The 23,631-nt window shown below is 60.8% G+C and overlaps 2 protein-coding genes across 6 annotated transcripts in view; both read right to left on the bottom strand.

The window, feature by feature from the left end:
- Window positions 1–358: 358 nt before the first annotated feature.
- On the bottom strand, window positions 359–9,099 carry APEH (acylaminoacyl-peptide hydrolase). 2 transcript variants are annotated; one of them, XM_024566118.3, is made up of 22 exons: window positions 8,990–9,099; window positions 8,782–8,914; window positions 8,156–8,282; window positions 7,683–7,776; window positions 7,510–7,585; window positions 7,258–7,421; window positions 6,956–7,093; window positions 6,769–6,860; window positions 6,653–6,693; window positions 6,447–6,568; window positions 5,915–5,975; window positions 4,827–4,924; window positions 4,144–4,195; window positions 3,225–3,313; window positions 2,649–2,787; window positions 2,066–2,149; window positions 1,905–1,985; window positions 1,434–1,522; window positions 1,131–1,321; window positions 937–1,039; window positions 717–823; window positions 359–626 (listed from the first exon to the last, which is right to left on the bottom strand). In XM_024566118.3, the coding sequence occupies exons 1-22, from the start codon at window positions 8,999–9,001 to the stop codon at window positions 521–523; spliced, it is 2,199 nt and encodes a 732-aa protein (XP_024421886.2). In that variant the 5' UTR covers window positions 9,002–9,099; the 3' UTR covers window positions 359–520. The 2 variants fall into 2 exon arrangements, with proteins under 2 accessions (XP_024421886.2, XP_024421887.2); XM_024566119.3 differs by lacking the exons at window positions 8,156–8,282; window positions 8,990–9,099 and having other exon boundaries at window positions 8,782–8,918.
- A 2,223-nt stretch (window positions 9,100–11,322) lies between these two features.
- Window positions 11,323–23,631, bottom strand: part of BSN (bassoon presynaptic cytomatrix protein) — a 77,828-nt gene continuing 65,519 nt past the window's right edge. For 3 of the 4 annotated variants that reach the window (XR_008427490.1, XR_008427492.1, XR_008427491.1), the window contains 7 exons: window positions 19,878–21,954; window positions 18,794–19,593; window positions 18,561–18,660; window positions 17,919–18,050; window positions 17,646–17,700; window positions 17,187–17,279; window positions 11,323–15,204 (listed from right to left, as the gene is read on the bottom strand). Coding sequence is in view for 1 of the 4 variants with exons in the window: in XM_053929860.1 (XP_053785835.1) it covers window positions 17,660–17,700; window positions 17,919–18,050; window positions 18,561–18,660; window positions 18,794–19,593; window positions 19,878–21,954 (3,150 nt within the window). In the remaining 3 variants the exon portion in view is untranslated. The remainder of the gene's footprint in view (window positions 15,205–17,186; window positions 17,280–17,645; window positions 17,701–17,918; window positions 18,051–18,560; window positions 18,661–18,793; window positions 19,594–19,877; window positions 21,955–23,631) is intronic. The other variant, XM_053929860.1, reaches the window with a different exon arrangement.

Raw genomic sequence — 23,631 nt, 5'->3', positions numbered from 1 at the left:
AGGGCCTGGGGGTGGGGGACCGCTTGGGCCTGCATACCCTGGGCTGGGTGATCTGACCCCTCGAGCTCTCTCAGCCTGCGGTGCTATGGAAGGGCAGGGCCTCACTGGTGCCCTAACAAAACGCTGGGAGAAGGGTGGTGTAGGGCAGTTTCTAAAAAAGGCGCCACAGCAGAGGGAGCTAGCCTGGTGGCGTCCCTGTTGGCCAGGACAAGCAGTGGCTGAATTCCTCACTGTCTCCTCCCCTCTCACACTGGTGTAGATAAGTCCTTCTGCCTACCACACCCAGGGCCTACGGTCTTTGAACCCCAAGGGTGGGGCTGGGATTAGGCATGGCTGGGCACCAAGTACCGGCAGGAACCACACTCCATCCTCATTTATTACAACCACACAGCCCCCATTTCTTGGCTCGCCCATCCACGGAGTCCAGAGCCCAGGAAGCCTCTGGCTGCTCTGCCAGACCCAGGGGCTCTCCAAGAGCCAAGTGCGCCATCTGCCAACCAGCCCGTGCAGAGGCAGGGCTTCAGCTGCCCAAGTGCGTGTGCAGCCACAGTACAGCGTTCATGAAGCTGTCCGACTCCACCTCCACCTCTGATAGTGCGTGGGTGCTTTTGGGATACAGCAGGAGCCTGCAGGGGTTGGGCAGTAATGTTCCACGTTGGAGGGTCCTCCCCTGCTCACCTGCCCGCCAGCTGCCAGGGCCGTCCTGCCGCACTCACCGAACAGGCACATTCCGGGCCTTGAGGGCACGGTAATACTCTATACCCTGCTTGAAAGGTACCCGCCGGTCCTTCTGGCCCAGCATCAGTAACAGTGGGGTCTTCACCTGGGTGCGTGAGGAGTGACGGTGAGCAGAGCTCCAGGCTCGGGATAGACTGGCAGCACGCTGGGCCAGGGGGTGGCGCACGGGGCTGGGGGCGTGAGCGGGGAACTGTGTACCTGAGGGGTGTACTTGATGGGTGACTTGTCCAGCATCTCCGCCCACATGCTGAGGTCAGGCAGGCAGTCGCTGCTGTAGGGGAAGCCAGCCTCCACCACACACCTGCAAGAGACTGAGCTGATGCAGCCCCTGGAGCTCTGGGGCCCAGGCGGCTCCACGGGGTGCGGGGTGGATGGGAGAAGGGCACACCCACCAGTCTGGGATGTCAGTGGAGCCCATCATGGAGGCGATGTTGATCACAGGGTTCCGGGCCACGCAGGCACTATACATCTCCGGATACTGACCAATCAAGTGGCAGGAGAGGAAGCCACCGTGGGAACCACCCATAAGGGCCACTCGGCCTTTGTCAAAGTGTTCTTCCTGGAGTACCTGCTCTACTGCAAACTGCAGGGTGGGGCAGAGCACACTGTAGCCAGCTGCCTGCCCAGCTCACGGAGCCACACCCTCCACCCCTTCCTCTAGCCCGTTCAGAAGCCAAAGCCCCAGCTCCTGCTACCTGGACGTCCTTCACATCTTGGTGGCCCACATTGCCAGGGAGGGAGAGGATGCTGTCCTGGCCAAAGCCCGTGGAGCCACGATAGTTCACTGGAGGCCAGGAAGGGACCAGACAGGGAGGTCAAGTGACATCCCCAGCCCCTGGACACCTTTACACCCTCTGGGAAGTATGCCTTGGGGCCAGCTGCACACAGACTTGTCAGTGGGCGGGGCGGGGGGGTGGTAAGCAAGAGAGCTGAGGCTGCTGCAGCATCCACGGCACCCTTTCCAGGGGAGCCCCATGTTGGTCCCTCTTACCACCATGCCATGGAGCCAGGGGCTGGGCCAGGCAGTCCCTGGTAGTGGTTAGAGAGGCCCAGAGACTAGGGCGGTACCTGTGGTGCTTATACAAACCGGCCCACCCCACCACGCCCTATAGCACTCCCAGAGCCCGGGCGGGGGCGGGGGTGGGGGTGGGGCCCTACTCACTCACCTAGCAACACTGCAAAGCCCATCTTGCAAAGCATGGCTGGGAACAGCATCCAGGCAGCAACAAAGGATGAATGGGGCCCCCCTGCAGTCAGGGAGCAGAGGGTGAGCCAGGCAGCTAGGAGGGATGGTGGGAGGGCAGGGGCTCTTCGGCCATATGCCTACCGTGGGGCATGACCACCATGGGCACCTGGGTCTTATCTGGAGGGTCGCTGGGCTGCAGGAGGATCGCTTCAAAGTCGAGGCCAGCTGCAGGGAGAGGGCAGCAGTCAGCAGAGCCAGTGCTCTGCTGGAGTGTTCTCCAGGGGGCTGCCCCCAACCAGGACCTCTGCTGCAGCTGCAGGTCTGGGGCCAGCCCCAAGAACAGGGACCTGGCCGAGGGGGCCCACACAGCAACACACAGGCCCAGCATGCTCACACTCCTGCCCCAGTCAGGGAACCCCACTCTGCAAGGACAGCATTCTAGGTGAGGTGTGGCCACAGGCCTCGTATGGGGCCTGTCCTCTCTGGGCCTTGGTGTCCCTCCACAGAGGACTTGACCTGGGGATTCCAAGTTCTGACCCCCAGAGCAGGCGGCCAGATGCCTGGACACTGTACTCCCCATGACCATCCACAAGAGGAAGAAAAACGCCTCTCGGAGGTGATCCCAAGACACCCCGCGGTGCGAGGCGGGAGGCCGGGGAGGGGACCACAACGCTGTGTGCTGGGGAACCTGGAGAAGGCGTCTCTTGCCCCTGGCCCAGCTCACCGTACTGCACATTCTCTTGCTCCGGGGGTGGCTGTAGCACCCGGATGTCCCAGGAGATGTCGGAAATGGGCTCAGCCTCCTCCAGGGACACCCATACCACTGACTGTTCCTTCCCCGCAGGAGGCAGGAACCCAACTTTCTGCCAAGGGGAAAGAGGGTGTCATAGGGGCCTGGTTGCTTCCTTGCCCTTCTGCCTCTGCCCAGAGTGGGAGGGGGACAGCTTTCATAATGCTGGGGGTTGGCATGGACCCCCACTGTGTGCCGTTGTATACAAAGGTACTCACCCCTCTCCCCCACACTCCCGCTCGGCATCTAGGCTCTGCTCTCTCCCTATGCTCTGTTAGGCCAGAGGACTGGGTGCTTCCCCAGACCCCCTGTTCTGTACAGAGCAGACCTTGGCCTGGTAATTCCTTCCCATGGGTGCAAGACCCCCACGGACCATGCTGAGTCAGGCCCACATTTGGCCTCTCACATGCTGACCAGCCATAGTCAGACCCCAGGGCCAGTTCTCTGTCCCGGGGGGGACCTGCCTGCACAGAACCCCTGCCTCCTGGCCTGGTGACCCCACTCACTCACCAGGCTCGGGGGTAGGCTGGGCGTGGAGAACTGTGCCACCATGAGGTCCTGGTCAATTGTGAGCAGCTTCCAGCTTCCACCTGACCCCCCTGGAGAAGGCAGATGCCACTAATCACCTGGCAGGGACCACCACCCTTCCCACCCACTCCCTACAGAGCCAGAGTCCCTGGCTGGAGGAACCCTGAGGAGCAAAGGGATGCCCACAAAGGGACCATCACAAACTCCCAGGTGCACACAGCCCTGGGAAAGCCTCCTGCTCAGTCTGTTAATCCAGCAGACACTGGCTGTGCCCAGGGACTGCTAGATCTGGGGACACACCCAACCACCATGCCATAGCGGTCACCACTGGATGACTGAAGCCTGCAGCGGTGGCAGTTAGGCCCAGGGACAGGCGGTGGGGTGAGTAGTCCTGATTCGGGGCAGTGGGGTCCAAGGAGATTTCTAAGCAGGACCTGTATGGTGAGGTGCAGTTTGGGAACGACACTTTGGTAGCTTTGAGGAGTGAGTATAGTCAGGGCAGTAGAAGGGCTCAAAAGACACTCGAGGGACAGCATCGCCAGGCTTGGGTAAGAGAGAGAGGGAGCGACACGGGGCTCCTCCTGGGTCCAGGCGTTAGAGCTGCGTGTGCCTATGGTACGGGGAGGGGTGGGATGACGGGTAGATCTTGGCAGGAGGGAGTTTTGTAGGTTTGAGGAGCAGGGGTGGGGGCCATGCTGAGGCCTGGCCAGGACAAATGGAGCAGAGGGGAGCCAGGGAGGCAGGCTATTGGCTGGGTAAGGGTCCTGCATGGGCAGGGTCCCTGTGACACTGTCAGTAAAAGCTGAGGGACAGTCAGTGCTACAGTGGCCGAGAGTGCTGCTGTGGCCCCACAAGCTCAAGCCACAGTCCCACTGCTGGCCCACTCGGCAGCCCCACTCACCAGCCGTCAGGGATGTCACACTGCCCACCTGGGTGTCCACAGCAAACAGGTCCTGAAGCAGAAAAGAGGCCATGTGTGGCAGCAGAGCCAAGAGTCCTATGAGTCCTGCCCCCACCTCTCTCTCCTCTTAGGGACCCCTGGGCCAGGCCACAGCTGTGAGCACCTAGGACAATGCTACTCAGTACAGTAGGGAGTGGCCTGAGGGCCTGGGTTCAAATCCTAGCCCCAAGTGACCCTGGGCAAGGTAAGGAATGCCTTTGAGCCCCTTTGAGCAAGAATGAGGACATGATATCACACCAAAAAGGAGCCTGGCACACCACAGATGTCCCCACCTGCTCCCTGGGAGAAGGCCTCTGCCCCACCTCAGCCACTCCCTGTACAGCAGTTAGAGGCCCACCCCAGTGCCAGGCCCCTCACCCCAAGCTAGAAATGCCTGAGGAGGGAAAAAAGGCCAGGGAATCTGTTGTGGATACTATAGGGCACCATGATCAAGGGTGGCATCTGAGACCACCAGGGCAGCCAGACCCCCTCAAGGAAAAGTGAATCCAGGCAGGGCCTTACAGGGCCGGTGAGACCTGGTGGCTGGGTGTTCCACCCAGAGGTGTGCATACGCTACGTGCCCTAGGCCCAGGCCCCGGGGGTCGCTCACCGGCTGCCTCCCAACACAGTCAGGGACCCCTCACCTGTCGGCTGCGCTGAGCAGAGTCGAAAACCACTCTCTGGCTGTCAGCTGACCAGCATCCCAGAGGCAAAAGGCTGCAGTAGATCCCAGAAAAGTTCTCTGCAAAGACGGGAGGGCTGGGGGCCGCTTCCAGGATTGGAGGTGTGGGGGGCAAGGCATTGCCAGGACAAAGGGGCGCACACCCTAGGCAGTGCGGAGCTGCCCAAATAGGGGGCAGAGGAGCAGGGGCCTCTGAAGGCCCAAGAGAGGCTGCGCTCAGGGGCTCCTGGGAGAGTCTGCAGGTGCTTGGAGGAAGAGCTCTGGGTGTCCTGTGAGCTGCCCCGCTGGCACCAGGTGCACTGGGGTCCGTGTGCCCACCACAGTGCTCAGCACAGGGCCTGGCCCGTGGGCTGCTCTTCGTCCTCAGCACCCATTTCGCCCTCACTGCGCCCCTACACCCGCTGCACAGGTGGACACATGGAAGCTCAGGACACTGTTAACAAGGGCAGAGCTGGGTCCAGACTGGGCCCCCACTGCTGCATCCCTGCAGCCCAAAGGGAAGAGAAAGAGCCTGCCCCTTGTCTGTTGGACTCTGGAACTGCCCAGGCAGCCTGAGAAATATCCCCTCTCATATCCTTGGGATGGTCCAGGGTCCCAAGCAGAGTGGTGAGCACTAAGACTGTGACTGGGGCTACCTCCCAGACACCCTGCTGACTTAGGGCTTGGACGGCACTGATGCTGGGTGGGGGTTGGGAGAGGGATAAAGCAGCACCTTTGGGCTCAGAGCCTCTCTGGTAGGACGTTCCAACCCAGTGCAGGTTCTGAGGCCCTGGAAGGAGCTGCAGCACAGGAACGAAACCATAAACCCCCGGCCAGCTGGGGCCGCTCAGACCTCTGTGTGGGGCCAGCTGACTCGCTCTAGCAGAGCCCTTCCCTGAGGCCACGGCCCCGCTCCCCGTGGAGGCTGCACCCAGGCTGGCCCAGCAGGGAAGGAGGCGGACTTCAGAAGGAACGAAGGGGGGAAGAACTGAGGCCCTGGCCCTGCACAGGGAGAGCAGGTGGCAGGAAAACAGCTGCAGGCTCCACTGACCCCCGCCACATGCCCCTTACCTCCTAGCCGCCGAGGCACGACGTCCACCACCACCGAGGTGACCTTGGTGTACCAGTCGTACTGCAAGAGAGCACAGTGCTCAGGCCCGCCAGGTACTGGCAGCGGCCTCGGGGCGCAGAGTTCATACCAGTCCTCGCTGGACAGCCCCAGGGAAGGGAGGCGGTACCTGCATGAGCCTAATGTCCCTCCTTTCTGGTGGCCTGGGCCGGATGTCTGGAAGGGCCTCTCACTCTCACTAGGGGCCCAGAGCTCTGCTTGGGGGTGGGCCCCATGACTGAGACTCTGTAACTGCCCACACTACCCCAGCCCCATGCAGAGCCTGCCACGGGCAACAGAGAATGCTCTCCAGGCGGCGAGTCTCAACAGTGCAAAGCCCCCCACCCTAGCAGACCCTCCAGGCCCTGCCCTGACGGGACAGGCAGAACTCACGCCGTCTCTGCACCCGGGACAGGAGGTCCCCTGAGGGGCCCGTGGGGAGACAAGGGTGAACCTCAGCTCTCAGCCAGGACCCCAACCCCGCCTCCAGCTCACCAGGCACAGTTGGCTACACTGATGATGGGGGATGAGAGACGGGTACCGCAGGTAGACGATGCGACACTGGTCTGGACTCAGCCGGGGTGATGAGACGGCCAGAGAGTCATCCGACAGGAGCTCTGAAGCAGATGGGAACATGAGCACCACGCAGGCCGGCAGGGCTAGCGCACATCAGCAAAGCACAGGTGGGCACCAGCACTTACCACACTTCCCCTCGATGAGATCCACATAGTACAGGGCTGACCTGGAACCGCCAGAAGACACTCAGCTTTGAGGCCAGCCTGAGCCACCAGGCCCTCACCTTGCCCCACCTCCTCACCTGCGATTGGTGCAGAAGCGGACGCCCAGCCGGAAGGGCTCATGCCACCAGCCCACGAACACCACGCCCGTGTCTCCAGGAGCCCAGAATGCCTGCAAACAAGACCACAGGGCAGGTGTGAGCAGGGGGCAGTGGCTCAGGCAGGGCCCCGAGACTCCAAGAGTACATGGGCAGAGTCAGTGTTAACCTGTCCAGGGGACACACTCTCTGGGACCCCTTCAAGCACGGAGATGTTGCTGCTCTCGATATCCAGCACACAGAGCACCGGAGTGCTTTTGGAAGCCATGTTTTCTCCCCAGTCTTCATAAAACACGAACTGGTCCCCCTGAGAACAGGAGACACTCAATGCCCAGCCCGCCTTGCGAGGGCCCGCTCCGCCGACTACAAGCCAGTGCCCCCCCAGCTCTGACAGGGGCGGCGCGGGCAGGGAGCACCAAGCCCCAGGGCTGCCCTGCAGGGCCTTCACGGACGGGCTGTGGCCCAGAGCACCTTAATGGCCTCTTCTGGCTTCCTCAGCCTAGCCATCTCGTCATCACTGCTACTGACGTCCAATGCTTCGGTCTGAAAGAAGGACTCAGCCTTGGGGCGCTTCTTCTCCGCCACGTACAACAAGTGTGTCTCCGAGTGTGACCAGGACAGGCAGCCAAAGCAGTCTGGGGGAGGGAGGGCCAATCAGGGGGGACCCTGGGTCATGACTGCCCCTTCGGCCCACCCTGCCTGCTCACCAGCCAGCTGCCTCACCATCCTCGTACACAGGACCATGTTTCTCCAGCGCCAACAAGTTGAAGCTCTTGAGCTTCCGGTTCTTCTCCCAGACCTGAGGACATCTGGGCATCAGGCTGGCTGCCCCCCGACAGAGCCTTACGTGTCGGCTGAGCCCCAGTAGCCCGCCACCTGGTCCCCTGCAGACACACCTCCAGGAACTGCTTCTCCTCGCCCGGGCCTACACTTGCAGCCTTGCGCAGCACGGCCTTCATGGCGCCTGAAGGGGACTCTCTGCTCAGCAGTCTGAGAAGGACACAGCATAGCAGGTCAGGATGTGTCCCACCCAACGACAGCGCCATCCTGTCCCCTGGACTTTGGCCCCGCATTCACACCTGCAGCCCTTCTAGCCCCACATGGCAGCTGACCTTGCTTCTCCTCCCAGGGGCACAGCTCTACTCTCCCCAGCCTACCCAGGCCTCCCGTGGAGTCTACTCCAGGTCCAAGTCTGGGGCAAACCTCCAGTACCTATCAGGCCACGTAACCAAAGACTGCATGAGCTTCCACGGGGCCTCGGCCTGGCTCCCTTCCTCCCTTCGGAGCCCTGCCCCCACACGGGCCCAGGGTGGGCATTCATAAAAGCCTTGCTGTGGCCTTGCCCACAAGCTTCTTCCCTCACACTTACTCCCCCCGCGTCTCCACACTGTTGCCCGCAGGCCCTGCAAACACCACAGAGTCCCCATCATGGAACACCAGGTATTGGCGGCAGAATCGGATGTTTTCCATGCGTTCCAGGTCCCTCTGGGTCCACTCTGTGAGGAGAGGCAGCAGCCTGCTCAACCTGACCAGTCCCTGCACAGGCTCCCCCGAACCTGCACCCCAGGAAGGCCCAGCCTGCCTCCCTCAATCTGTCTCCAGGTATTTTGGGGGCCAGATGGACAACACTAGGCCACAACCCAAGTCCAGGCCTCTCCAAGAGGAACCCCTACCGCTCCCCGCACCCACCCAGAACCATGAGGGTGCCCTGCCACGGCTGAGACAGGGTGATGGGATGTGCCCCACAAGACCCACACCCTGCAGCCAGGTCTGAATTCTACTTCCACACCCTCAGCTCAGGCACTAAGGAGCACCGTCCCACAACGTCCCAACAGGCCCCCACCTGTGTGCACGGGCCTCTGCGGGGCGCACGCACCCTTCCACCCTGCTCCCTCCAAGCCCCGTCTTCCTCCACACACACGTGTGCACTGTCAAGCAGGCCTCCTTCTCTCCGCCCGAGCGGACCCACCACCCGATTCCCCTTCATACACACACCAGTGTGCACTGTCCGGTAGCGGCCCCCGTACTGCGTGGTGACCTCTAGGCCCAGGCAGGCGGCGCTCAGCGAGGGCTGGCGGCTAAGGCCCCGGTACAGCGCCGCCGCCTCCTCGGGCTCGCTCAGCAGCACCTGCGCAGGGGACACACCAGGGTCAGGCCCGGACCTGGCTGCAAGGACCACGGCAACCGCGGGTCGAGCCCTCACCTGCCGCTCCATGGTCGCAGTCGGCCGCTGGGGCGGGGCGCGGCGTGCTGGCGCCCGGAAATGAGGCTTCGGGGGGCGGAGCCCGGAGTAGCCCCCTGAAATCCGCGCGGCCTGGCCTCAGGGCGGGAGGGGAGGGGCCTCCGCCAAACGGGCGGGGACCGTTACCGGAGGGGCGTGGCTTCGGCTGTAAGGTGCTAGGGCCCCCGAGGACGACGTGGTCGCTTTGGACTCGGGGGCGCCCTGCAGGGGAGGACAGGGAGAGGCGCAGGCCTTTTAGGGGCGCACTAGGCTGGTGAGAGGCGGCGTGGGGTTCAAGCCGCAGGCCTGGTCCGGTAGGGGGAGGAGTGGGATCTGCGAGGAGAGTGGGTGGCATTGTGGAAACGGAATACAGGGGAGGGTCTTCGGGCTGGGGCGACGCCGGTGAGTGACTACAGGGCCCAAGTGAGAAGGCGGTGAGGCCTGAGCCCGGACCTGACTGGGGCGGAAGAAGCTGCGCGGGGCCGGGTGGACCCTAAGCAGCGAGAGGGGCTGGGCTGAGCCGGTGAGAGTCGGGAGCGAGGAACCGCGCAGAGGAGGGGCGCGGCCTGGAGAGGCCAGGTGCGAGCCTGAGCCAGCCCCAGCAGGAGTCTCCCGCCGCTCTGGGGCTCGCTGTCGGGGTTCTCCTGGTTCAATACGGGCAGACCTGTAACAGACGGTGCCAGGCCCTGACCTAGGTGGGGTCGCAGGCAGATGGAAAGAAGGACTGAGATCTGCCAGTGAGCGCGCAGAGCGCTGGGGTGCGGGACAAAGGGCGGGTTGCTGAGCTCTCAGGGTGTTTCCTGGGGTTATCAGCTACCAGACCAACCCCAAGAGCTATCTGTCCTTGCCGCTCTCACCCACCCCGCTCAGCAGCACCTTGCTGGGGATCCTGAGCTGGCGGGCTTCCGCCTGCCTCCCCAGGCCTGAGCCCAAGACTTTGGGTACAGAGTGCCTGGTGGGGTCCGGCTCCACCCAGCACCAGAGAGCTTACTGTTGGAAGAACTTGGGCAGGCAGGCTCCCTCAGCACAGTGGCACAGGACTGCGTGGGATATGATGGCAAGGGAGGGCAGCAGAGGCCCTGAGACTGGCTGGTCTTCCACACCTCAGGGCCCCGCCTTGCCTTTGACCAAGGCCCCACTTGCCTGACCAGCAGCTTCCCTTTCCTCATCAACCATATTGGACTAGTTAAGTAAAAACAGTCCTCACTTTGTGAGCACCCAGCATGTGCAAGAGGTGAAGGCCAGAACTGGGAGCAGGAGAGTGGCCCATACATCCGATCTGGGGGGAAAGGTTGGAAACTGGGATGTTCATCGTAGTGTTGTTTATCATAGGGAAGCTAGGGGCCTGGTGCCTGCCCTTCAGGGCATGTGCAGCAGTCCAGCTGTAAACCCTGGTGCAGCTCTCTGGAGGCTGGGCATTGGAAGATGGCCGCCTGCGTGCCTGGAATGAACACGTAGAAATAAACGGGCAGTGCTGCACCTTCTAGCTTCTGTTTAAAATGAAAAAGAATAGAAAAACACAAGCAGGAAAGATATGCAGCAAGAAACTAACTCTGGGGGGAAGGCCAGAGGCAAGGCTGACCCTCTTTTTGTTTATCTGTGTTTTAAAAATTATCTAGCAAACTCTGGGTTACTTTATTTTTTAAAAATATTATTATTTTTAGAGAGGAAGGGAAGGACAGAGGGAGAGAAACATCACTGTGTAGGAGATTCATTGATTGGTTGCTTCTCGCACCCCCAACTGGGGACCAGGCCCTCAACCCAGGCATGTGCCCTGATTTTGCAGGCTGGCACTGAATTCACTGACCCACAACTGCCAGGGCGCAACTCTGGGTTACTTTAGAAAGGAGGATATCCCATCCTTCCCAGGGACGGACTGAGGTCTGGCAGCCCCTGAGTTTAGGGGTTGAATTCAACACAGCGAGGCAGACAGGTGTAGAGCTTGTTGGCAGCACCAGAGGGCAGCACCTGCTCGCCCGTTTCCCAGAACCAGGCACCAGAACGCTGTGTGTACAGCCAGTCTGACCCTGCCGGGCCAAGGAGGCACCAGCCCTCAAAACTCTGGGCAGTGACCTAAGGCTCCCTCCAAGGCCAAGCTCAGGACCTTTCCTGGGGCGCCTCTGTGGGGGTCCATTGACTCTGGACAGCTTGGTGTGGACTGGGGTCCTGGCTTTGCCAGCATGTCAGCAATTTCGCCTTTTCTCTTTTTCCTTTACCTGTCAACAGACTAGACTGTCACAAGCATGGGGCTTTGTCCCTCTGGCTAAGCCTTCCCATTTCAGAAACCATCCCAGAGACAGTCTGTAGGTTGTTTATATCAAGTCCTTTTATTCTGATACCACAGAGTTACCTTGTCACAATACAGGGGGAGGGACACTGAAGTACCACGAGTTCTCACGGAGCACAGGAGGACGGCACACGTTTCACAAGGTCACGTGGAGGACTCGGGTCATTGCACTTACAACTGTAAACTTGTTTGTTTGACTTTGTACAGCACTCTTCCCCCCCTCAAATGAAGGAGAGAAGGAAAGAAAGGGGCAGGGCAGGAGTGAGGGGAAAGCGAAAACAAGACATGGAAGCCAGCAGAGGAAAGGTGCCGGGCGGCCCCCCTGGGCACTGCCCCCAGAGAGAGGAGCTGATGGATCCCAGAGGCTGAAGGAGGCGGACACGCACACAGATCCACTCACGCACTTGTTCACATGCGCACACACAGTGTGTCACGACTGCCACGGCTCTCCGGGGCCATGGCAGCAGGGCTGCAGGTACCCAAGGAGACAGAGGTGACATCTCTGAGGAGTTTCAGTTGATCAGGCCTGTCACTCTGACCCTGTTCGAGTCCACGATGACAAGTATTTACAAAATGGGGGGAGGAGGGCACAAGGGCAGGCAGGGGCCCACAGGCCAGGACCATGCTGCCCTGGCAGAGGGCCTGCCTGGCAAACTCCCCGCAGGCTCCCGAAGACAGGCCACAAGTTGCTATCTCTGCTGCCTCAGCATAGGCCCCGAGACCACACTCCTCCCAAGGACTAGGCAGATGGTGGGGGCGGGGTGGTGGCACTGAAGCAAGTGTACTGGGCCTTGGCTTGGGCAGAGAGACACCGTCCTTGCTCATGACATGGCGGGGGCCGGGGGTGGGCAGGTAAGGAAAAGGCCTGACCTGCATCCCAGAGACCCCTTGTCTATTGGAGATGCGCCCCGATGCTCCCATTGTTCACGGCACTGAATGCTGGTCCCTTGCAGAATGCTAGCCCCTGGCTGCAGTACCCCCGAGCCACAGCTGCATCCACACAAGGGCCAGGACAGACTTGGCCCAGAGGCCTGCTCCAACCACCTTCACAAGGAGTGTTAGGTTCAGATGTAACCTTTGGATACGCTGGGAGGTGGGGAGTGATGCATGTTAGAAGTTTCCAACCCAGAGGGACATTTGCTGAGAAGTGAGTATTTTAGAGCCTGGGGCTGCAGCTGATGGAGGCTGACCTATGGTCATCTCCCTGTTTTCCCTGCTCTGCGTCCCATTCCCTGGCTTTCAGTGGGAAGGATTACTGTCTTGGGCCCCCACGTATCCAGCCACTAGACGCCTCCCCACATAGACCTGGCCCTAGTGGCTGGGTGGTGGATGGTGGCATTCCTCCGCCCTTGCTCAGATAGCCTCACATAGTCCAGACTTGAGGCAGGTGTCCCCAAATCCCAGAGGACAAGGTTCTCAGGCCCAACACAGGTTGACAGCCTCCTGTCTCACCCAAAGCTGCCAGCGGTGTGCCAGGGTCCCTCTCTGAAGGGTTGTGTAGACCTTACAGGAAAGCAGGAAAGTGAGGCCCCTGAGAAATGCATGGTGCAAACCAGAGCACTGTGGAGAGGGGGCCAGGCCTTGGGTCAGGCAGGACAGCCTCCCGCACCCCTGGCTCAGCCGTAGAGAAGCTGCTGAGCAGCAGGATTCTGGGGCTTCAGAGATGGGGGTGGGCAGCGAGTTCCAATCCTGGGGACAGGCAGAGGGAGCCACAACAGGGCTTTAAGTTTTTCTATTGAGAAGCCTCCCAAGAAATTCAGCTTGAAGCCACTGTCTATGTAAACACCTGCTCTGGTCCCAGATGACATTTTAGCTGTCCTCACCAAATGCCAGATGTCTAGTTCTTCCTGAGCACCCTTTGACCCCCTGGAGCCACCTCTCGGCACACAGACTTGTGAGCCTCCCACCCACAGAGCAGAGGCCTGGAGCACAGGGTCAGGAGCTGCGGGCTCGAGGGCACGGCACGGCCCTGCCCTTGGCTGGTCTGTCTGGCCTCAGACGAGTCCGCCTGTGAGCTGCTGCTTTGGGACAGCCAGGTGCCTCTGGCCCAAGGCTGGGGTGAGGTGGGGCGATTTACAGATGGAAACCTTCCGAGTGTCACGGCAAACCTGAACACACACACACACCCTGTGCAGGCCCCACCAGCACCCGCACTCTAGAGACTCCTTGTCACCTGCCATCTCGGTCAGAAAAACCTGCAGGGCGTGTGGGGCCTCGCACCACCTGCCACAGCCTGGCATGCTCAGGCGACAATCCTGGCAGGTCCTCACTAGCTCGTGCAGAAGTCAGCTAGAAGCGCCCCTGAAGGAGAGATTTTGAGGCAAAAAGAACTCCAAGCAAGAGGGTCGAGCATTTAAAATGGAGTCGTGCAAAGAGGCTGCGAGCTGTGCATGCTCCACTGCGGGACAGGCGGCGACTCGCCCGGTGTCGGCGAGTCCTGCCACAGGTCAAACATGCCACAGACTGAGAGTTTCACACACACGGCAGGAGCGGGGCGGGCCAGGGTAGGGTTGATATGAGCATATCTATCCAGTTTCTCAACTGCATGTTTGCAATGAACGCCTTATACATAACATGGAATTTATTAAATATGAACAGTTGTCTTTGAGGGTTTATATTTCATTGCATAGAACATTAGAGATGAGACTTGTGGCTGTGCCCAAGGTCAAAGGAAGTCCCAAAGGGAAGGGCCTCGAGGAGGAACGCCACCCAGCCCACCAGGTGGAGGGATGGTGCCGCACTCCCCAGCACGGGGCTCCGGGTCCTTCCCTCGGCCGGCAGAAGCCCGGGCCCCGCTCTGAGTGCTCCCACTGCTGATGGCTTAAGAAGGACTGGAATTGCACGGTAAACAGTGGCGGGCTGAGGGCCGCCCTAGACCTCGCCACCCTGGGGTTGTGCTCTTGGTGGCCTGCTGCCCACTATTGCTTCTAAGTCAACATTCATCCTGTTCTGAGCAGGGGCAGAGCAGAGAGGAAACCAAACCATCAGTCACAAGGAGGGTGGGGTGGGGAGGAGAGCAAGGAGGTGAGCGAAGAGAGGAGAGACAAAGGGGAGAAGGAGAAACAAAAGAAAAATGTTTATGAGGTATACACATAAATCAAACAGAAATGATTAAGGCTGTTCTTGAAATCAAAAGGAATCCCCAGGTGTACGGAGGAGGAGCCGGCCGGTCAAGACAATGGCAGAGCCGCTAGGATGCTCAGGGTGGCTCGGGGGATGGCTTTGAGAGGGTGGCCAACGTGCTGGCGTGTCACCACCCATGGGCTGGGAGAAGCCTCAGCCGGGGCCCACGCTGCTTTTCCGTGCTATGGCCTCTTATTTTAGCAATGAGACAGTGTTAGGTCCTAATGTTTGTAAAGTTCTCCCAACCTCACGCTAGCCACACAGAAGTCTGCTCCCATGTCACCCAGAGGACAGGGTAAGGGGGGCAGGACCCTGTGGCCACAGGGGGAGCCGGGCCAGCTGGAATGTGAAGAAAACGGAGCCGGGGCTCCCAGCCCTCAGTCAGAGCCCGTCTCCAAGGCTGTGGAAAAACTTCTGGCATCGTGGAGGGAGGGTAGCGTCCGTCAAAAACAGGCAGCGGGTGCCCGAACTCTGTGTATAACGCAATGCAGGTCTGGCTGGCCAGGCCACAGAAGGCTGCTGTGGGAAGAGCAGCAGCTATGCGGCGGCAGGATTTCCAAAGAGAGCTCCTCCCTCCCAGCCACAGCTACACCTCGAAGGTGGCACCCTGAGGAGAGCAGGGTCTCAGGAAAGACAATCAAAGTTCCCCCAGGGCCAGTGGTCCCACTTGTCCAGCAGATGCATCACCCAGGCAGCTGCTGCTAGAAAACATCCTGCCTCGACTGAGGCCGCCCACCGCGTCCCACCTGGTGAGTCTGTGGGCCAAGGGTTCGCCAGGTTGTAGATGCTTGAAGGAGAGAAGGGGGGAGGCGGGAAGGAAGGAAGGAAGGGAGGAAGGGAGGGATGGAAGGAAGGGAGGGAAGGAGGGATGGAAGAAGAAGGATTTTGTTAGGAGCTGTGGACAGCTGATTCCCACCCCGCACCCCTCTCAGTTGCCTGCCACACGCCGAGGGCCTCCTCCTCCCCCTCAGGATCCCACTCACTGAGGCTTGGGGAGATGGGTGCTTGGCAGCTTTGAGGCCACAAAGAGAAGGACAGGAAGAAAAGAAGAATCAGGTGGGCCAGGAAGGGACATCTCTTTAACATAACACACACTGATTTTTGCCCTGCCTAAGAGTGAGGGAGATGGGATTGGGCTTACAATGGCAATCCTCTCCCAAGCCACTTGTCAAATTGCCGTGAAAGACACGGACGCTCACAGGAGAGCTGCGTGCTTGGTCCAGTTGTGAGCCAGGCACCAGAACTGGAGGGAGACTCCTTGAACTACAAAGTGAGCGGTCTCATCGCCCACCCACGTCATGTGTCCAGACACAGAACAAAACCATGCCTGTGGCTCCTTTCCCTTCCCAGTGATGGAGCCTTGGCCCTAAACCCGGGTGGGCACTGCCATGAACTTGGCCGTGGGCTGCCCCTCCCCTCAGCACAACTTCTGGTTTCCCATCCGTTTCAGGGCAACTCCAACTCCGGGGAGACATCTGGCTGAGCAGGAGGATGGTGGGGAGCTGGTGGTCAGGGGTGAAGGCAGGAAGAGCACCGGGGGTGCTGCATGGGGGGCTACTGCAATCAGAATCAGTTCCGGGCTCTTGACTTGGGCTCCAAAGCCCACCCCAGCTGGCTCCCGCCCCCTCAGACCTCAACCCTGATCACCTCCCCTCTCCGCTGCGGCTCTGGCTGTGCTGGCTATTTGTCTGCCCCTGAAGCCCACCTGTGACACTCACCAGCAGGGCCTCTGTGAGTGCTGCTCCCTCAGCTGGGGCCCCTGCAGTGGCCTCCTCTCCTGGAGTCACACTGCGCCCTGACCACTTTCCCTAGAGCAGACCCCTCTGTCCCTAGAGCAGGCCCCTCTGTCCCAGAACCCTACTTCTCCAGCTTCCAAGCACTTCACCTTCAGAAATTACCTTTTTGATCTAATTTTCGTCTTTTAACATATTTATTCTTTGTCCCGCTCAATGGACTGTCAGCTTCAGAGGGCAGGGACTTGGTTGTGTTCCCTGCTGTGTCCCCAGTGCCTGGAATGGGGCTCAGCCCCTCCCCAGGGTTTGACAGACTGTTTATGGAATAAATGAGTAAGTGGACGGAAAACTGGACCCTTCCAGTTCCCCCACTGTTCCTCTAGAGACAGGCAGCCCCTTCGACACTACCCCCAGCTCTGTCCCCGCAGTAGGCCTGGCCGCAGGGCTCCCATCTGACTTGCTTGCTGGCGCCCTGGCCCTGCCGCACATCCCTGCCCACCACGAGAAGCGCCCAAACCTCTGTTCTCTGAATCTGAGAGGCGGCAAAGGACAAAGGGGGACGCCTCAGGGGTCCAGAGCATTAGGCGCAGGCACTGGCTGTGCATAGAGCAGCACCAACAGCCTGGCCAACCTCCCTGACACCCCGAGGGCACGCCGGCAGGGCCGAGGCCAGTGGAGGCTCCAGTAGGAAGCTGCTCATCCTGCCTTGGCTACTGCAGCCCAGACAGAGCCAGGGCTCCCGTCCTGAGGCCCTTCCGCTTTCTCCCTGGCTGACCTGGTCTGGGGCTGAGCCTACCTGTCCCGGTGACCTTCCTCTCCTCTCTGTCCTTTTCCTGTCTGCCTCTCTACTCATTCTGTTCTTCCTTCTTGTGGGTCACGAGCTCAGCCTGTGAAGCCAACAGTGTCTTGACCTCATGCCCAGTGGTCTCCGTCACAGCCGAAGAAAGCCCAACGGGCCCCTCCTAGTCCACACTGGTAGGAACGGGTGACCCTTCACCCCTTCCTCTGTGTCCCCCACCCCGGCCCTGACACTCACTGTTATACGCAGAGTCCAGAGCTACGCCCAGGCCTCTGACTCCAGAGATTTTTCCACAGCAATGATATCATCTCCCTTCATCTCTTCAAGAGCCTGTGGAACACGTATGCAGGAGGGTTGGGAGGAACTGTGTCCCAGCCCCCCAACCTAGTGCCAACGCAGAGCGGTGAGAGTCCCGTGCGGGATGGGGGTGCTGGAGAAGGACAAGGGGATGGGGACCATGGCTCCCCTTTGCTGGGGACCTCGACTGGGTTGGCCCTGTGGTGAAGCCTCTGTGCACAGGGCCCTCTGTCTCCTCTGCTCCCGCCACACGCACAGGACAGGACACGGCAGCTCTGGCCACATCACCTGCGGCTGGAGCCCAGACTCCTCCCAGAGGACCCCTCAGGACTAAGAGTGCCCACAAGAGCCCCTCAGGCCTTTCCTGGGGGAGGCTGGAGACAGGCAGCTCATACTCACCCTTCGTGGCACGGTCACCAGAATGAGGAGAATTTTTTGCCAAAAGCGGAGACAGCTATGACACAGAAAAAGGAGAACAGCATCAGGGCACCGAACCAGACACCCTCCTCATCGGGGTCACGTGGCCCATGAGGCCGAGCCCAGCCCCAGGACCACAAGGTTGGCCCGGGCCCGAGTGACTGAGCCTGGAGTCACTCCCCACACCCAGTCTCTGCCACAGCAGGGCCCTGGGGTGGCTGCCCACCTGGGGACCTGGCCATAGGCAGGGCTCACCTTCTGTCAGTTTGCCGGCCTGTTCTGCTGCCCCACCAGGGAGGATCTTGGAGAACACGCTCTCCCCTTCGGCACCTGGCTGGCTGGCAGGAGCCCCTGGGGGCCCCCCGGGCCTGGCTCCGGCCTTCATGCCTAGGGGGAGAGAGACCACCCTCAGGAGCCAAGTGTGACCTGGCTTTCCAGGCTCTGAGTGGGAGAGTAGCTGTGAGGGCATCTGAACACAAGTACCCGGTGAGGGGCAGGGCGAGGAAGAGAGCGGAGGAATGAAAAGAGGAAGATAAGAACAGGAAGAAAAGTCATGGAAAGAAACAGAAAGAAGGAAGGTGAAGGAGGTAAAAAGGAGAAAGGGAGAGAAAGCGAGAGAGGAAGGAAGGAAGGAGAGAGCATGAAGTCATGGTCCTGGCCCTGCTCACCAGCCCCTTGCGGCTGCCCTGCCGAGAGTTGCCTGGGCCCTAAGGCCCCAGCATTGCTGACCCCACTGCACACTCTAGCGCCAGTCATTCTGCTGAGAGGCATGCCCCCTGGACACCTTCCTGGGGGCAGTGAGGGCATGCAGGGCAGGGGAGCTCAGGGCAGCTAAGTGAGGAGAGAGCAGCCCGGGTTCTCTGGGTCACAGTTGAGGGCACCAAAGGGGAGGCTCACCTGTAGGTCCAGGTCCTGGTGGTGGCTGAGCCTGAGGAGCCCTCCCCTGCTGGGGTGTTTTGGCTGCCCCTTTAGAGCCATTTGTCTGCTCTGCCCGTGGCTGCAACACAGAATCCCTAGTTGAGAGACAGCCCATTGATTCTGCCCATGCCCAGCCAGGAACCAAGGGGATATCCAAGCTGCATCTGCAGCATCCTCCCTGGGTGGGATCCATGCCCTGGAACCCTACTTACCGGTCCTGCTGGCTGGGGGCCTGTGGCTGTCATGGGGCCTGGCTGGGGCTTCCCTGCTGGCTGGCTGGCAGTGGGGGCCGAGCCCCGGGCAGTTGGCGGGCCCTGCTGCTGCAGCCGAGCCTGTGACGGTGTCTGCTGGGGGGGCTGTAGCCCGTGACCTTGCTGCTGCTGCTGCTGTTGCATCTGCGGCTGACGAGATGCTGTTGCTGAGGGTGTCTGTCTGGATGGTGGCGGCTGTGACTGCTGTGGCCCTGGAGGTGCCTGCCGACCCTGCGGCTGCGGCTGCGGCTGGGGTTCTGGCTTTGGCTGCAGTGCGGCGGGCCCCGAGTGGGCCTGCCGGGAGCCCTTCTTGCTGTCAGAGGCATGATGGTATGCTGATGGAATGCGGGATGGCTGTGAGTATTCAGCTGAGCTGGGGTACCCAGGCTGACCCTTCTTCTGCATGGCTGGGGCAGGGCTGGGCTGAGGGTGAGGCCGGGCCTCATGGCGACCCAGGTCCCGAGCATGTGGTTTGGCAGCACGCCGGCCTGGCTCCTCACCAGCGTGGCGGCCTGAGTGCCGTCCGTGGTCACTGTGGTGTCGGTGTTCCTTGGTTGAGGCATGGCGGCCCGGGCCCCCTTCATCATGTGGCCACAGGCCCTCCTCAGGGGGCTCATCGTAGTCGTGGTAGCTGTGCCTGGCAGGGCCTCGCTTCTGGGAGGAGGAGGAGACTGCGTGGCCCCCGTGGTGCCTGAACCGGTCAGAGCGGGCATCCCGGGGCTTATCAAACCAGTCTGTCTCCTCCTGGCCCAGGTGATAGGCTTCAGAGACCAAAAACAGAACACCATCAACCCCCAAGTCGGCCGCAGGGGGTGACCCAGCTGAAGCCATGCAAGGAAACCACAGGGGCACCACAGCCACAGCAAAACCCCAGGCCCCCGCCCACCCTCCCATGACCCGGCCAGGGTACGGGTAGAGAAGGCAGAGCCCTCAGCATGCAGCACCAGGCCAGGACGCACGGGTATATCTCGGGGCCCAGGGCCCCATGGGCAGGATGGCCCCCAGGTGGTGAGCATCTGCAGATATCACCCCCAGCTGCCGTTACCTTCACTGTCAGAAACTACACAGTGGGAATCATCCAGGATGTAGCCTTCCTCTCGCTTATATGCATGGGCCCGCGGTCCATCCTTGACATGTTCCTGCACGTCAGGCATGGAGTGGCTGGAGCAGAACTGTGGGCAGGTGTCTCCAGGAGGGAGGGTGCCCCCAGGCGGGCGGGGCCGCCCCAAGGGGCTGACGGGGCTCTCCTCTTCAGAGGCCTGGCTTCGCATGGGGGGCCGGGCCCGGCCGTGGGCCATGCTCAGGGACGAGGGCTTGGGGCCCGTTTTTTGAAGTCGCTCCACAGCCTCCCGTTCCCGCTCGTATCCCTTGCCCCGGCCACTGAAGTCATGGCTGGACAGCTTCTCCCCACTATATGCAGTTGCCACCCGGGACCGGCTGCTCCCACTGTACATGCGGTCATCCTCCTCCACTGGGTCCCGGCTAGATGCCCCATAGTACCTCTGCTGCTCATACACGTTCTTCTTAAGCCCGTAGGTGATTTCGTCCTGGAACTTCCTGCCCCGAGAGGCCAGGTTGCTGCTGACTGCAGGGGAGGGGTAGGTGGCCAGGTCTGACTCCACATCCTTGGCTTCTTCGATAGGTGAGAACTTGGAGATCTTTTGCTCCATGCCTTGCTTCCGGTGCTTGCTGCGCTTTGAGGAGATGGCAGCCGGGGCCAGGCTCTTGGAGGGATGCTTGAGCCCCATGGGGCCTGGACCATACTTCTCTGCTCGAGCCCCATGGCGGTAGTCACTCTCACCATAGTAGTGGGTGCTGGCTGGTCGACCGTCACCCTCCATGCTTCGGTGATGGCCGCTCTTCCCACGGGGGTCATAAGAGTCTTCCTCAGATTCTTCCTCCCCTCGGGGGTAGCAGCAGGGCAGTGTGGGCCCCTCAAGGACACCTGGCTCTCCTGCTTCTTTTCCTGGACGCCCACTGCTGCTCGGCCCCAGGGGCTCCAGGCGCTGGCTATCAGGGACAGTGGAGGTGCTGTCCTTGGTCAGCTCGCTGATGTCGTCGATCATCACATAGTTCCGAGGGACATTTTGCTCCAGGCTGGTGTAGTGTGAGTCAGAGGGGTAGGTGGGGGCTGGGCTCATGCTCACGCTGCTACGATCAGTGGCCCGAGGCAACTCAGAGGCTTTGCTTTGCTCGTAGCTGCTGCTAACCGTTGGGCCACTGTAGCTGGTTTCCAATGGGGCCGAAGACATGGCCACGATGGGGCTGGCGATCACCTCATAGTTGGTGGGCACCTTCTGCTCCAACTCGGCTAGTGATGTCTGGCGTGGCTTCTGGCTGGGGGCACGGCTGTCAGCCAGGGCTGCGAAAAGGGTGCTCTGTGTGGCTGGCATGGGTGTTTGGGCTGCATAATGGCCTGAGGGACGGAAAGCCTGCTGGGTTGGCAAGCCAGGCTCAGCAGGGTAACTGGTGCCAGGAGGAAAGGCAGGCGCAGGGTATGTGCTGGGGCCAGGGTATGTGGGTGCTTGGTGGGCTGGGAATCCATTCGGACCCGGCCCACTGCTGCCTGCAGTGTACTGTGGGGCCGGGGATGGGAATCGTGGCTGCTGGAAGGCAGTGGGGCCGGCGGGGGTGGCAGGAACAGCAGCCGTGACAGGGAAGTCTGCATACTGGCCAGCAGGAGTGGCACAGCCTTGGAGCCGCAGCTGGTTGAGCTCACTGTCCGACAGGTAGTCACGATGCTCACCGAGACCACGTAAGGGTGGGTAGTCACGGCCACCCCGGTCCTTGGCCAAAGACTCTTTGCGCTGTGTGATACCCAGCTCCAGGTACTTGAGCTTGGCGTCGATCTCCTTCTCCTCCTCATCCAGCTCTGCCTGCTTCTTGCGCAGCTTGGTGGACTCATGCTCCACCAGCCGCAGGTCCCGGTCCAGCTCCCGGAGCAGACTGGCCTTGGTGGCAGGGACAGCGGTGGGCCCCGCCAGCCCACGCTGCAGTAGGCTGGCCGCATACAGCTGTGGGGGGGCCTGGCTAGCCAAGGGCAGATGAGCCTCCTCTGGAGGAGGGCTGGGCAGTGTCCGCTTCACCTTGCGGACCAGGCCGTTGGGTGGCAGCGCCGACACCTGAGACAGAGGGAAGGGCGGGCAGCACTGAGACCCAAGGTGTGGGTGGCTTGGAGGGGCAGAGGGTGGAAGAGCCCTGGCTTTGGCTGGGGCATGGGCTGGGTTCTATACTGTGGGTGCCCTGATTTACCAGGCAGCCTCCAGGCCGGCCCGGTCCACCCAGTGGCCTGTGATCACCTTACAGGCCTTGTCCTTCCCGGTGCTCTGAGTCGCAGGAAGGCAGGGAAGAAGCAGACACCCATCTGTGCTGGTCTCTAATACCGGCCTGGCTCTGAGAACCCCTGCCTGCGCCCCATGGGCTTGGCTCCTCCCTCTAAGTGAGTGTACTGAGGTGAGGGCACAGGTCTGGCTCTGGGTTTGGGTCCTGGCAGCTGGTGGGGACCAAGGGCAGTGGAGGGACATGGATAGGAGTGGAATGGGTCTTGGGCCCACCAGGCTTCCTACAGGATCACAGGAAGGGGCACATGCTGACTGTCAGTTGCTGCAGGCTTTGGGTCCTTTTCTGCCCCCTGCCCTACTCCTCTCTAAAGTGACATGCAACTTAGTCATCTACCCACCTCCTCCTCCACTGCCCTGCACCACCCTCTGCCAAACTCTCCCAGCTGTGCTCTCTGCCTGGCCCCTGCTCTCTCCACAGCCCTGCCAGCCCACCGCTCTCTGGGGCTGCCAGCACCCCTCTAGGTCCTCTCCAGCCCCATCTCCTGCTGCATGGCTCCCTGGTCGAGGCTCCCTAACGCTGCCCTCCATGGGGCCCCCTCATTGGCCCCAATGGTCCACATGACCTGAAAGTGCACACTGCTGGAAGGTTTGTCCTGGATCCTCCCTCAGTCTCTAGCTCATAGCCTTCCCAGAAAGCCCCAGGCTTTTGGACTTTTATAGAATGCTCAAACCCCCAAAGTTCACTGGGGCCTGACAACTGGCTTCTTACATTGTAGCTTCCAAGAAACTACATGAACACCTCCCATCTACTCTCACTGCGGGTCATAAACTAATGGGCCCCCAAGTGCGCCCTCAGAACAAAGGGTGGGCCTTTAATGGAATACAGTTCACTTTCTGAACTCCACACTCTGCTGTCTGTCTTGTTATTTTGTCCACATACTGAGAGTGCCTGTTGTGGCTGGGCCCCACATGGCCGGCCTGTGGGACCTCTATGCCCACCGTAGCCTGGAGCCAGACCACCTGCTTCTCTGACCGGCCCTCCCTGCCAGCCCAGATTCCAGATCCCTCACCTCCCCTCTGGCCTGCACACCTCCAGGTGTGCACTCTCTACTGCCTAAGCCCTTCATGTCCACAACCCCACCTCAGGGCATCACACCCAGAAAACAGCACATACGCCTCACAATGCCTTGGGCCCTGACCCCCTCCCTGGGGTCACTCTGCAGTCTCTTCCTTCAGACCATCTGCCCATACTCTGCACAGGGAAGCTTTCTAAGACACCCGTCTTGTCCTGTCTCATCTGCCTAAAACCTCTAAAGGCTCCAAGGGCCTTCAAAAAAAAAAGCCCACCATCCTCAGCCTGGCACTCAAAGTCCTTGGTGTTAGGCCCTCACCATCCCCATGTCCCCTCTGCAGCAGCCCACAGAAGGCCTCATAGTCCTGGGACATCATTAGCAACTAAAGCCACAGACAAGGGTAAGTGTATGCTTCAGGGGCGGCAGAGAGCACTCTGCAGCCCAT

Source organism: Desmodus rotundus, chromosome 8 (genome assembly GCF_022682495.2).
Source record: "Desmodus rotundus isolate HL8 chromosome 8, HLdesRot8A.1, whole genome shotgun sequence".
Lineage (NCBI taxonomy): Eukaryota > Metazoa > Chordata > Mammalia > Chiroptera > Phyllostomidae > Desmodus > Desmodus rotundus.
Note: the sequence above shows the minus strand (reverse complement) of the source record. Positions and strands in the feature narration are given on the sequence as shown.